The sequence below is a fragment of the Furipterus horrens genome, unplaced genomic scaffold (genome assembly GCF_987537825.1).
Source record: "Furipterus horrens unplaced genomic scaffold, mFurHor1.1.pri manual_scaffold_17, whole genome shotgun sequence".
Taxonomy (NCBI): domain Eukaryota; kingdom Metazoa; phylum Chordata; class Mammalia; order Chiroptera; family Furipteridae; genus Furipterus; species Furipterus horrens.
Window position 1 is genome coordinate 6,990,179 of NW_028327187.1, and position 13,379 is coordinate 7,003,557.

Here is a 13,379-nt window from a genome sequence, read left to right on the forward strand (position 1 = left end):
GAAGGGGCTCAGAAAATGTTGCTGAAAATGAAGTTAAATGAAAGAGACAACTTTTCAATAGCACCATAATAGAGAAACAACTAGAGCGCTTTTGGTGTAGTTGAGAGAATGACGTGAAGTCTGTAAAGACACAGACAGGGGCTGTAGAATTGCCATCGACTAAGTGGGTGCAACGCCTGCTCAGGCTGTGGTGCTAACCTAAGAGGGTGAAAGCTAAGATGGGTAACTGAAGGAGGCTATGGAGACCCCTTCCCTGAATTTGTTGGCATACTTCCTTGGCCCCCAAATGTTTTCTCTGCCACTAACGTGTCCAAGATTCCACAGGATGTCGCAGCTGCCAAGAATTTTAGAGATACATCCAATCCGTTTATATATTGCACAGTATTTCCTGGAACAGGGGTCAAAGAGCATGGGCTCTGGAGGTTCTGTGCATTGCAAGGAATCTCTACGTTAGAAGAAGCTCCGAGGCAGTACATCAAGATGTTTAAATAGGGCCCCACTTGCCTCTGAGAGCTCTGACCACTAGAGGGCAGTTCTGGACAGGAAGACTCACCTCCAGGTTTGGTGCAGGCACCCAGCAAGTTAACCACATTGAGGTGGTGCCCAATGTGAATGAGGATCTTCAGTTCTGACATCAAAGCCTTAAACTCACTGGAAGTTGCACAATCTGCTTGAAATAAACACAGTAATGCACGAAAGAACCGTTTCTCCTGGGAGAGGCTGCAGGAGCATAGACGATCCTGTTTCATGCTAAAGAATACTGGCAGAAATGTCCATAACACAACGATTAGTTTTTGTGCTTTCCAAACAATAGTATAAATGGAAGAGTAATATGTTCACATGCACCGGTCCACCTGCATGCTGAGATTTGTGTCCTAACGTCCTTAACTACTCCACCTTTTCATTTTGAAAAGCACTTCCTTAGATAGCTACTTCTTTTGTGATCATCTTTTTCTGTATTACGATCGTGGAAGAGGTGACTGGTGAAATGGCCAAGCTAGGCTTAAGTCTTCTTCTGTGTGGAGGCAGGGGCATGGACTAGATGGTATTGGGATGCTTAAACATACACAGGTTTATCTATTCAAGATTGGAACCACACTATAGGTTCATGCAGCATGACCGGTGCAGAATCCAGTTGGAATTCTATCCAAGCATATTCTGTACTATCCCCTTCTACTATGCAATGGAAAACCATATAGGAATTCTGGTGGCCAGATACCACTGCAACTCGTATTGGCCTTATATCCAAAACTGCAAACCTCCAGTCTTTACTCTAGTATTTATGTGGTTGAACACAAAAGAAGAACAATTAGTCTGACACACAAGGTTCCATGCTGCTTGACTCATGTCCATGGCTGAGGTTTCTTAGGAAACCCTGATCAAATGAGGGCGGAAGTCAGTTGTTGTTACCTCCCTCCACTCCTTTAACTTGGTATCTTTTACAGTCCAGTTGCCACCTGATCCCCGAGCATCCTTACAGATGCTCTTCAATTGCTTCCAAGGCAGATAAACATTACCTTTCAGCATTTTCACTGCTACCGTTTTGCAGGTTGAAGCTCTGTCGATGCCAAAGGCACAAGCTTCTACCACTTTACCGAAGGCACCATGACCAAGGGTTTTGCCTGAGGAAACGAGAAGCAAAAAATGAACAGCAGCCACTGAAAGACCCCAGAGCGAGATGAAAAGCTGGCTGCTTGTAATGGGCACCGTAAGTGCTGAGTCAGAATTCTCTGGGAGGCCTTTCTAGACCACCCCATGCAAAGCAACAATGGAGGGACTGAGCAAAAAGGAAAAAGGACTGTTGGCCATGGGCAACAGTGTGGTGATTGCTGGGGGAAGGGATGTGCAAGGGGACTAAATGGTAATGGAAAAATGCAATAAACATTAAGTCAAAAAAATAAAATAAAAATTTTAAAAAATTGAAAACAAACAACAATGTTTTTATTCTGTATTTTTTCAACTTGCCTTATTAGGTAGCCTTCATAACTTTATGACTAGATAACATTATGCTGGAGTATTTATTAGTAATTCCCCCAAAAGGATATAACCTCCATGAGGTCTGTCTTGCTCATTGCTACATCCCCATCACCTGGAAAGATGTTTAATATATTGTAGATGACCAATAAATATGTGTGAAATGAGCAAATAAAGGACTATGCCATGCCAGCAAGTGAGAGAAAGAACCCTGTGGGTTGGAGCAGAGGTATGGTGCTCTGTAGGCCCAAACCACTTCTTCAGGTGAAGGGGTTAGCACACACTTGTTAATAAGGTTTAAGTGAAGACATCTGGTCATCTACTTCACTTGGAAGCATAGAAGTTACTGGAATACTCCATATATCTCCGTGGGCACTCATTGTATTTTCTTTATTTAAAGGACCTGACCTGTCCAATCAACATCTTTCGAAGAGACTACATTGTTAGCCAATACCTTCCATTTGGGAAGTGTTTAAAATTTGTAAAATACATTCCCAAATGTTACCTCAGTACACCCTCAGAGTAGCAACAGAATATAAACAGCACACCCACAATTATTCATATTTTCTTTTTAAAGAATGAAATAAATCTCTGAAAAGTCCGGTGGCATGTCTTGCATAAGGTCACTTGATTAGTACTTGTAAAGCTTCCTAGTGCTATGCTACGTGTGCAATGCCATTCTGCTCCCCTAATTTATGGCTTCTGTTCCCATCAGTATCATCTTTGAAACAAATTCCACTTGATTAAGGTTTAATTGCATCCTGGGTTTCAAGTCACTGTTTTTTTCTCGGACCTTTTACTCAGTGATTTTGTAACAGTCTGGTGAAAGAAAAGTGGAAGGATGATATAATAGGGATTTCTTCTCACCTAACTGCAACCGTTCCCTAGGGAATTCCCATTTAGTGCCATCATAAGGAAGCCTGTCACACTGTTGATCAAGGGGCATCTCTTCAGGATCCATGATTATGGAAAGGTAGCCAGTTTTGATATCTGACACACTGGGCTGCAAAAAGAAAAAAGAAAAGCATGTTAATGTGTTTTCTTGATCTTCTGAAGATGAATAAGGTCTCTAGATTTTCCTATTTTCTATTTTAAGTTAATTCACAAAGTCGAAAACACATCATAAGCATAAATATAATAAAGAACACCCCATGAAAAAATTAAAACACATACAGACTAGAAAAATAGTTACAACAAACATGGCAAATTAATACCCATATTATAAAGAACTATTAAATATCAATAATAAATAAAGGACAGCACCCAAAATGGCAAAGTTGCCAACTCTGGGTTTATGCCCCCTCAAATCAGCTAATGAGGGGGAAAAACTGGTCAGAAATAACCTTTTATAAAATTGTTTTTCTATTACAGGTGTCCTATTTTTCCCCCATTGCTCCCCTCCACCCAGCCCACCCCTTCTCCCACAGTCATATCCCTCCCCGTTGTCCATGTCCGTGGGTCATTTATACTAGTTCCTTTATTAAACCCTTCCCTTACTTATCTCCCCCTTCTCTCCCTCCCCCAAAATTAACTTTTGGATAGCTCCAAACCTAGTAAAAACTTACAACAATGGGGGAAAGGACTTGGGTAAATAAGAATCACCAGCTTTGTGGTAATAGAGCTCTGTGACATTTAAAATTGCCTACCTCTCATCCTTTACATCCCATATTGGCAGCAGCCAGGAACATGGTAGTAAGTACTCCTAGTGCCCATTGTTATTAGTGTCAGAGGGAACAGTATGGACCCTGTTCTAAAAATATTGTGGTTGTAGGTCTCAACATCTCTGGCAGCTCCCTCAAAGACCAGTACAAAAGCTCTTCTTGGTTTTAATACAAACTGGAGCATAACCAGGAAAGGGTTAGCTTCTCAGACAGCTTTATCCCAAAGCATCCGTAGGCACAGGGATTGACCATAACACTTGAGGCATTAAAAACAATTAATTACAAATGAAGGTTATAAAGGAGAACTTGAAAAACAAGGAAAGGTTTAAAACAGAGAGAAAAAATTAGTGAAATGGCAGAATTAAGCCCTTTGATCTCAGTAATCAAATGCAGTGTAAATGGATTAAACTTTGTAACTATGAGCAGAAAATGACTCTGGCAGGAATCCTCCACCCAAGGGCCACTGGGAATCCACCCACCTGCCCTGTAGACACCTCCAATGCCCTAGCTTTAAACCCACACCTCCTCCCATGCCATAGCCAGCCCCTTATGCATGTTCCCAAATGCAGTGACAAACGCAAGCTCCAGGAGATGGGAAATGTGTGCAGAAAACAGGCTAGGGGCTGTGGACAAAGAAGAAAGCACAAACGAGCTGTAGCACCATCTTCAGGAAAAAGGAGAGTTTCCCAGAAACCAGACTGGTAGATCGTAACATTAAAACATACAAGCTTAACAATTCTGTCATATGAGGGAAAAAGAAGCATGAGACAGGTATATTTTGTATACGGCCAGAGAAAGCCCCAGATATCAGCAGGACCAAGGAACAGTATCTCCTAACCGAAGGTAACAAGGAAAGACTGGTGGACGTGACTGCTACTTCGAATGTTTTGTATTCAATGGAACATAAAAATTTAAGGAAACAGGATATCATTTAAAAATCTCAATAATCTTCCAGTAAATGACCTCAAAGACACAGAATTCTGTGACTGAAGCAATAAAAAATTTAAATGAGCTTCTTTGACGTAACTCAGTGAGCTACAAGAAAACACAAAAGACATTTCAACAAAATCAGGAAAAGAATGCATAAACAAAACAAGAAATTTAACAAAGAGAGCAAAATCATAAAAAGAGAACCAATCGTAAGAAAAAACTCTGGATTTGAGGAATTAATGAAATTGTAAAAATTCAATAGAAAGCATCATTATCAGAATAAACCAAATGGAAGATAGAATCAATGATCTAAATCATAGAACCTTTGAAATAATCCAGTCTTCAGAGAAAATCAGCAACACAAAGAAAAAGAATAAAAAAGAGAGAACAGCCCTGGCCAGGTGACACAATTGGTTGGAGCATCATTGCATACACCTAGAGTTTGAGGGTTCAGTCCTCATCATGGCCCATATCTAGGTTGCAGGTTCAATCCTCGGTCAGGGCACATACAACAAGTAACCCGTCAATGTTTTTCTCTCACAGTGATGTTCTTTCTCTCTCCCCTCCCTCTACTTTCCTTTCTCTCTAAAATCAGTAAACATATCCAAGGAGGATTAGAGAGAGGTAGGAGAAAGTCTAAACAAATATTAGCATTATTAGAGTTCCAGAAGAAGAGGGGCAAAAAGGAACAGATAGTTTAGTTTAAAAATTAATAACTGAGGACTTCACAAACTTGGGGAGAGACTTAAACATCCAAGTTCAAGAAGGTAATAGATTATCCCATTGTCTCAATTCAAACTAATCTGTTTCGATACATTATAATGAAACTGCTAAAAATAGAGAGAGAATCCTAAAAGCAGTCAGAAATAAAATTATTCTAATATTCAAAGGAGCTCCATTAGGCTATCTGTGGATTTCTCATCAGAAACCCTACAAGCCAGAAGAGAGGAAAGTGATATATTTAAAGTGCTAGAGGAAAACTTTGCCAGCCAAGAACACTCTACCTGAAATGTTAACCTTCAGAAATGAAGAAGAAATAAAGACTTTCCCAGAAAAATAAAAGCCTTGCAAAAAAAGTTAAAAGGAGCTCTTTGAGATGAAATAAAAAGATACTAATTAGTTCATGAAAACATACAAAAATATACAACAAACTGGTAAAGGTAAATATACAGAAAGTTTTAGAAAACTCATTCTGTTAATCAGTTAACTATAGCATAAGTGTTAAAGAACAGGAATATTAAAAATAACAAAGCTACTATAATGTGTTAACAAATACACCACAGAATAAGAGCTAAATTGTGATGCCCAACACATTAAAAGAAAGGAATCAAAGGAGAGTTTTGTGTGCAATTGAAGTTAAGTGGCTATCAGTTAATAATGGACTGTTACATCCATCTGATGTTTCAAGGAAGCCTCGTGGTAATTTACAAAGTCAAAATGCATAGTAGACAGACAAAAAATAAAGAGAAAGGAATCAGAGCATACAACCATGGAAAATCACCAATTCACAAAGGAAGGCAGGAAGAGAGGGGAAAAGAAACAATTGAACTACAAAATAACCAGAAAGCAATTAATAAATGGCATTAGTAAGTCCTTACATATAAATTATTACTCTAAATGCAAATGGATTGAATTTACAACTGGTACTGGAAATATCAGGGTATCACTTTGTGAAGTCCAATATATAATGATCTAACCACTATGCTGTACCCCTGACACAAATACAAAGTAATAGTGAATGTAAACTTAATTTAAAAAAATTTAAAAATCAGCCAGTCTTAAAAAACAAAAACAAAAAAAAAACACATAGAGTGGCTGGATGGATTTTAAAAATTAGATGTAACTATAATGCTACCTACAAGAGACTTAACTGCAGCTTTAAGGATACACTTGTTCAAGTGAATAAATGGAAACACGTATTTCATGCAACTGGAAACTTTAAAAATTGAGGGTGGCTACATTATAGCAGACAAAATAGTGTAAGCCAAAAATAATAACAATGTTACTGGACACGGGGACCTGGCCCTGAGTGGATCTGCCTAAAGCTATCTGGTAATGGGTAGGTTCTTGACTTTGTGAAGGAAAGAGTTCTCAGCACCAGTCCGGGTGACTATGAGGGTATGTTTATAAAAGCTGGGGACAGTAAACCAAGAAAGGGCTTAGAATAGCAGAAGAAACTGGAGAGTCCAGGCTGGGTAGCTTTAGCTCGCTGGGAAGTCAGAGAAAAGGGGGCCTTGGAGACACAGGTTCAGGGGGTTAGCCTGGGATGAACTGCCACTGCCCCCTGCTCCCTTGGCTTCAAGTCTCGGGGCCCCTTAGAGTTTAGAGACATGTGACTGTGGGGGAGGAAGTGAGGGAAGAAGGGAAAAGGAATGGCCTGGGCTGCCCCCTCAGAGGGAGAGCTGGAACACTGGGTTCTGTCTTGACACTTTTATCTATTGCAGGTGGAAATCTTAGGGGACATCTCAGGGGAGGGTTTCAGCAGAATATTCATCAGTTCTCCAGGTGTGCCCTTTCAGGGTCATGGTCTCTACTGATGGGTCAGTGACAGGGCAGGGGGTCTTTAGTCATTGTAGCTGGTTCTGGTGTCACCCACCTGGTTTTGCTGCTATTGTGGACCTGAAGCTGAAATACAGCTGAAGCCTCATGTCATCTCTAGGGAGGCAACTTTCTGTATCTGGCTGTAAATTGCTCAGCCAGTTTGTTCAGCGATTGTACTTGGCAAGGAATTTTCCTAGCTTCTTACTATCTTGCCTCAACAAGAGCAAAAGAACATTATTATATAATGATAACAGGGTTATTCCATCAAGAAGATTAAACAATCAAGCAAAGGGGGGAAATGGGAAAACTAATAGAAAAACAATAAAAAAAGAAGATTAAACAAATCATAAACATCTACACAACCAAAATCAGAACACCTGATATATTAAGCAAATACTAACAGTCCTGAAGGGACACATAGACAACTACACCATGTTGCTTAAGATATAAATCCCCTATTTCAACAAATACCCCCTAATCAAACAGAAAATCAATAACAAAAAGTTAGACTTGAACCATACATTAGACTAAATGGAACCAACAGACATAATAGAACATTCCAGAGTTTCCAGTACAAGTTGTCAATCCAGGAAAATCCTGTACTCACCTCCCACTATGAGCTTCATATAAGCCAATTTCCTCCAGATGATTAGTTAATTAATTAATTAAAACCCAGCCAAGTAACTCTTACTCATCAGGAGAATGAGAAGAAACACACACTGACGTGGGTAGCAGAGGATTACACAAAAGCTGACCATAAACCCCACTCCTAGCACAGTGACCCACAACTGGAACGGAACTCAAAACCCAGAGCTGCTCCCTAAGAAGCTAATAGTTGAAACCCCACATTGGCCATCGCAACTATTTAGACCTACACCTGAGAGGCAATACCCCAAAACAGCTTGCTTTGAAAACCAACCAGGGTAATGTACATGAGACCCATAAGGCTCTATCAAACTGAGAAACAGTTCTTAAGTAGCTTCAATACCCAGGCTCACCCATCTCGTGGCCCAGTACAAAGGCAGCTGATTACAAAACACCCTGACATTGTGTGAATAAAGCTTACCTTAAAAAAAATGTACCTAAGGGACATACCTTTAATTTACATACACACAGGGGCCTGCTGAAACACTTTCAAGGGATGAAGCCTGGGGGACACCATGTTTGTGCTTTTCCTCTGCCTCACTCCGGATCACCAGTATCTCCCAGAAAGGAGTTGGTAGCCTCCTTTGGCACCCTGATTTTTGAGACTGCTGCCAGATAACACCTCTAGCTGGCCTGGGTCTGGTGGCTAGTGGGGTTTACACTCACGGGTCACACAGAACTGTAACCAATGAAGAAAGGATTCTTAACAGGTTGGCTACCTGCCCCAGACGCAGCAAGAGACAATAGCAGAAGGAGCCCAGGCTTTCTGTGAAACAGGCCTATTAGCATCTCAAAGCTGTGGCACGAAGGGCAGGATTCTTATTAGCACACAACTTATGTTTGACTGTTATCCTTCCCAGAAAGCTCAAAGAACAGGAACTATCTTTGTGGTGTCTCTTAGCCATGCTCCAGAACAGCAGTAGCTCCAGGAGGCAAATTTATACATATACTTAGTGCCCCAGTTTTTAACATCTGGCATCCTGATTTTTGTAGCTGTCACCCACGGGAGGCCCTTTGATCACTAGGCTGTGGTGGCCAGCAGGGCTTGCTGTCCTCCATCCAACCAGACCGCGACAAGTGGAGCGGCAGTGTTTGGCTGCCTACTACCTGCACGCACTGCAGAGACAGCGGATTGAAACACAACCCAAGTCTGTCTGTGAAAGAGGCCTACATGCTTATCCTGGATCCTCGGCCTGGAAGACAAGCTTCTGGTTCGACGCTCGTCTCGAGGCCAGCTGTGATACTCTCATAGAATGCAGTCCGGTGGACATAACCTTTGTGTTCTCCCTCTGCCTCACTCCACATTGGCAGTACTGGTCAATGACACCAAACTCTTAAAATATAATTCATTCCAACCTTTCTCAAAGTCTTTGAAAAACCAGACAAGGACACTTCCAAACTCATTTTGTGAGGCTAATATTATCCTGATACCAAGATCAGACAAGGAGACCACACACACACACACACACAAAAAAAAAAACAACAAAAACCACAGAAAATTATAGACCAATATGCCTGATGAACACAGATGACACGATATGAAATACAGAAAATACTAAACACTTCACCAAAAAAAAAAAAGAAACCTGTGGGAACTAATCAATGAGTTCACTTAACTTGTAGTTATACCAAATCAATAGGCAAACATGTGTTGCACTTTTATGCACTGATAACTAAGAAAGAGAAATTAATAAAACATTCCATTTATAACCCCATCAATAAGAATTAAACACCTAGGAATAACTAATGATGGAGATGGAAGCCCTATGCACTGAAAACTGTGACATGAATGAAGGAGACTAAAGAATAAAAGAACATGAAAAGACATTCTAAGGGACTTCCGGCCAAGATGGAGGCCTAGACTGTTACGCTCCGTCTCCCTCCACAACTAAGAAGGAACACAACTACCACAAAACTAGACACAACCAAAAGTTCCAGAAAATCGAACTGCATGGAAGTCCAGCAAACAAACAAACAAAAAGACATTCTATATTTATGGATTACAAAATTTAATATTGTTAAGATGCCGTGTTAAAGCAATGCGCATATTCAATGCAATCACTTTCAAATTGGCAATTTCATTTTTCAAAAAAAAAAATAGATCAAACAATTCTAAACTTGATACGCAACTACAAAATACCCTGTGTGGACAAAACAACCTTAAGAAAGAAGAACAAAGCTGGAGGCATGACACTGGTGACTTCAAACTATATTACAAAGATATAGTAATAAAAATGGTATTGAAATAAAAACAGTCCCATAGACCAATGGAACAGAATGGAGATCCCAGAAATTAACCCACGCATATATGGTCTCTCGATTTATAACAGAGAAGCTAAGAATAAACAATGGAGAAAGTACAGTCTCTTCAATAAATTGTGTTTGGAAAACTAAACAGCCATATGCAAAAGAATGAAAATGCACCACTGGGAAGAAGATATAGGGGGAAGAAATACTGATGAAAACAGCTAATAAGAAATAAAAATAAAAATGCGCTACTATCAGGAGTGATTTCAGCATCATGGTAGAGCGAGATGTTCTCCTTGCCTCTCTCCTTAATCTGCCGCTAGGGCCACTGAAAACCTTCATTTGTACATCTCAAGGTGTGTGGACTGGAAGGCATCGGGGAAGCAAAACGGAGGGAATAGCAGGTATAATAGCCACTACCCAGTTCCCCGGTCATGGGGCCGGAGCCTGCAGCCCTAGAAAGCATGGTAGATGATGTGCACATAAGGCCCACAACTAGAGCTCCTCTACAAGGGCCCTGTAAAAGAAACAGAAAGGCAGCAGCAGCACTGGTGTGCCTCTGCATATGGCTTCCCTCCCAGATGTGGTCGTGCGACAACTCTGGAGAGCTTTAGCAGCAGCAGAGATGGCACACGTGCCACTGGCCTGTCAGCCATGATGGTGCTAGCAGTCACAGGGTACAGGCCACTAGCAGTAGTAGGTCTTGCAAGCCTGCCCCCCCCCACCTGCTTCATCTGCAAGACACAACAACACTGTCCTGGACACAAGAACTCCAGACAGAGTAAGGGCACACGCCATCACTGTGACCTTATCAGGGACCCACGTAACTGCAGCAAAACCCTCGACTGCAATGACACTAGCAGCAGGAAGGCACCGAAGACCTGGGGGCACAGGTAGCAATAAAGATGGCACCTAGAACGCCTCTGGCAAAGACAATAAAAGTGGTTAAATGCTGGACTTCAGACATAAACTAGGCAGCTCATGGAGGAGAAACCAAAAACTTACACTGCATTGCCACCTACTGGAAAACAAAGGAAAGACCTCTGCCAACCTGTTGAATTGTTGAACTGAAAGCCATGCCAAAATAAGAAAGGTTATTGCTATCTCACCCGTGCTAGCAGTGTATCAGCTCGTCAAGCGCCACAAATAATCATGGTAATACAGTATCGCAAAAATGACAATACTCCAGAAACCAAAATTAAAGTCAAGAAAATTGTGACAGAGCTTTCAAAATACCGCTCATCAAGAAACTCAGCAAGATACAAGAAAAGTCAGAAAAGCAGTTCAATGAGCTCTGGGTATCCCATACCTGGAGAAGGAGCTGGACACAGAAGTACAATAAGTTAATAAAACAATTATTTCAATGTAAAAAGACCTTCTCCAGGACATATTATATTAAAATTGTCAAAAGTCAATGATTAAGAAAGAATTCTAAAGGAATCAGGGGGAGGGGGAGTAGACAGTAACTTACAAAGTAAACCCCATCAGGTTATCATCAAGATTTCTCAGCCAAATCTCCACAGGCCAGGAGAGAGTGGGATGATGTATTCAGGACACTGGAAGTTAAAAATTGCCAGCTAAAATAATCTACCTGACAGTTATCCTTCAGGTGTGAAGGAAAAAGTACAGTTTTCCCCACAAGCAAAAGCTGAGGGCATTCACCGCAAGACCTGCATTACAGGAAATGTTGAAAGAAGCTCTTCTACCCGAAACAAAAAGGCAAAATGACCCAATATCCTCAGTAAAGTGCTGAAGAAGCAGAATCAGAAAACTGTGAACTCTACTACAGAATAGAGTGTTTAACACTTAACTATACCATTAGGACTAAAGGGGCAAAGCATTATATATAACTATTGCTTCTCCAATTTGGCAATGAACACCCATCATAAAAAAAGGATAATTTCTGACAACAAAAACACAGAAGGAAAGGCGAAAATGAATGAACCTTATATAGGCAAAAGAAAATAAGATGCTTTCAGAAAGAACTATTTTGTCTATGAGACTTTATATAAGCCTCATGGTGACCACAAACCAAAAACTAGAGCATAGATAGGATACATTAAAAAAAGAAAAAATGTGAATAACTTCAAAGAAAACAACCAAACTAAAATAGCAGACAGAAAGAAAAAGAAAGCAACCGTTATAAAGCAATCAGAAAACAAAAGACACAATGGTAAGTAATAACTCCTCATATATTAATAAACACCCTAAATGTAAGTGGACTGAACTCACCAACCAAAAGGCACAGAATATATGGATGGATTAGGAAACAAGACAAAACTACATGCTGCCTTCAAGGAGATGCATCTCAGGTCCAATGCCAAACATAGGCTCAAAGTGAAGGGTGGAAGGTGATACTCCAAATAAATGTTATCCAAAAGAAAATGGGAGTCGCCAGACTTATATCAGACAAAATAAACTTGAAGCCACAAAAGGTAACAACAGGCAAAGATGGACATTATATAATGATAAAGAGACAATCATGAGGAAGACGTAACATTTATTAATATATATACACCCTACAAATGAGCACAAAATATATATAAAGCAATTATTAACAGACCTAAAATAAGAAATTGAGAGCAATGAAATACTAGGACATACCAAAGTCTTTGGAATGCAGCAGAAGACTTACCAAAAGGGAAGTTTGTAATAGTATGAACCTAACTCAAGAAACAATAAAAATTTTACATAAACAATCTGAACTTACACTTTACAGAACTGAAAAAAAAAATAAAAAAAACAAAGCCTACTGTCAGAAGAAAAAAGGAAATAATAAAAACCAGAGCCAAAATAAATAAAATTACTAAAAAGACAATAAAAAAGACTAATGAAAATAACAGCTGGTTCTTCAAAAAGATAAAGAAAATTGACAATCTTTAGCTAAACTTAAGAAAGAAAGGTTCAAATAAATAACATCATAAACAAAAAAGGAAAAGTCACAATGAATATCTCAGAAGTGCAAACGATCATAAGAGAATACTATAAAGGGCTATACACTGCAAGATTGCACAACGTAGAAAAAAATTTATTTTTAGAATCATACAACCTTCCTAGACTGAATCATGAAGAAAGAAACAATTTGATTTGATAAAACACTATTAAAGAAATTGAAACTAATAAAAATCAACCCCTCCAAAAAGACCCCAGGAACACATGCCTTCACCAATGAATTCTACCAAGCATTCAAAGAATACTTAATACCTATTCTTTTCAATGCTTTTAAAACATAAAGAGGAGAAAATATTCGTTTAAGATCACAAAGCAAACATTACCCTGATACCAAACCCAGACAAGGACTGCACACACATGCATACACACACAAATAACAGGCTAATATCTCTGATGAACATATATATATATATATATATATATATATAT

General features: G+C 39.7%; 1 protein-coding gene across 1 annotated transcript in view; it reads right to left on the reverse strand.

Annotated features, from left to right (window-relative positions):
* LOC149990424 (vascular endothelial growth factor receptor kdr-like) overlaps positions 1 to 13,379 on the reverse strand; it is a 147,608-nt gene that overhangs the window by 25,436 nt on the left and 108,793 nt on the right. The window contains exons 18-20 of the mRNA XM_090264466.1: positions 2,842 to 2,977; positions 1,518 to 1,622; positions 554 to 667 (exon numbers count right to left, since the gene is read on the reverse strand). Of these exons, the coding sequence (XP_090120592.1) occupies positions 554 to 667; positions 1,518 to 1,622; positions 2,842 to 2,977 (355 nt within the window). The remainder of the gene's footprint in view (positions 1 to 553; positions 668 to 1,517; positions 1,623 to 2,841; positions 2,978 to 13,379) is intronic.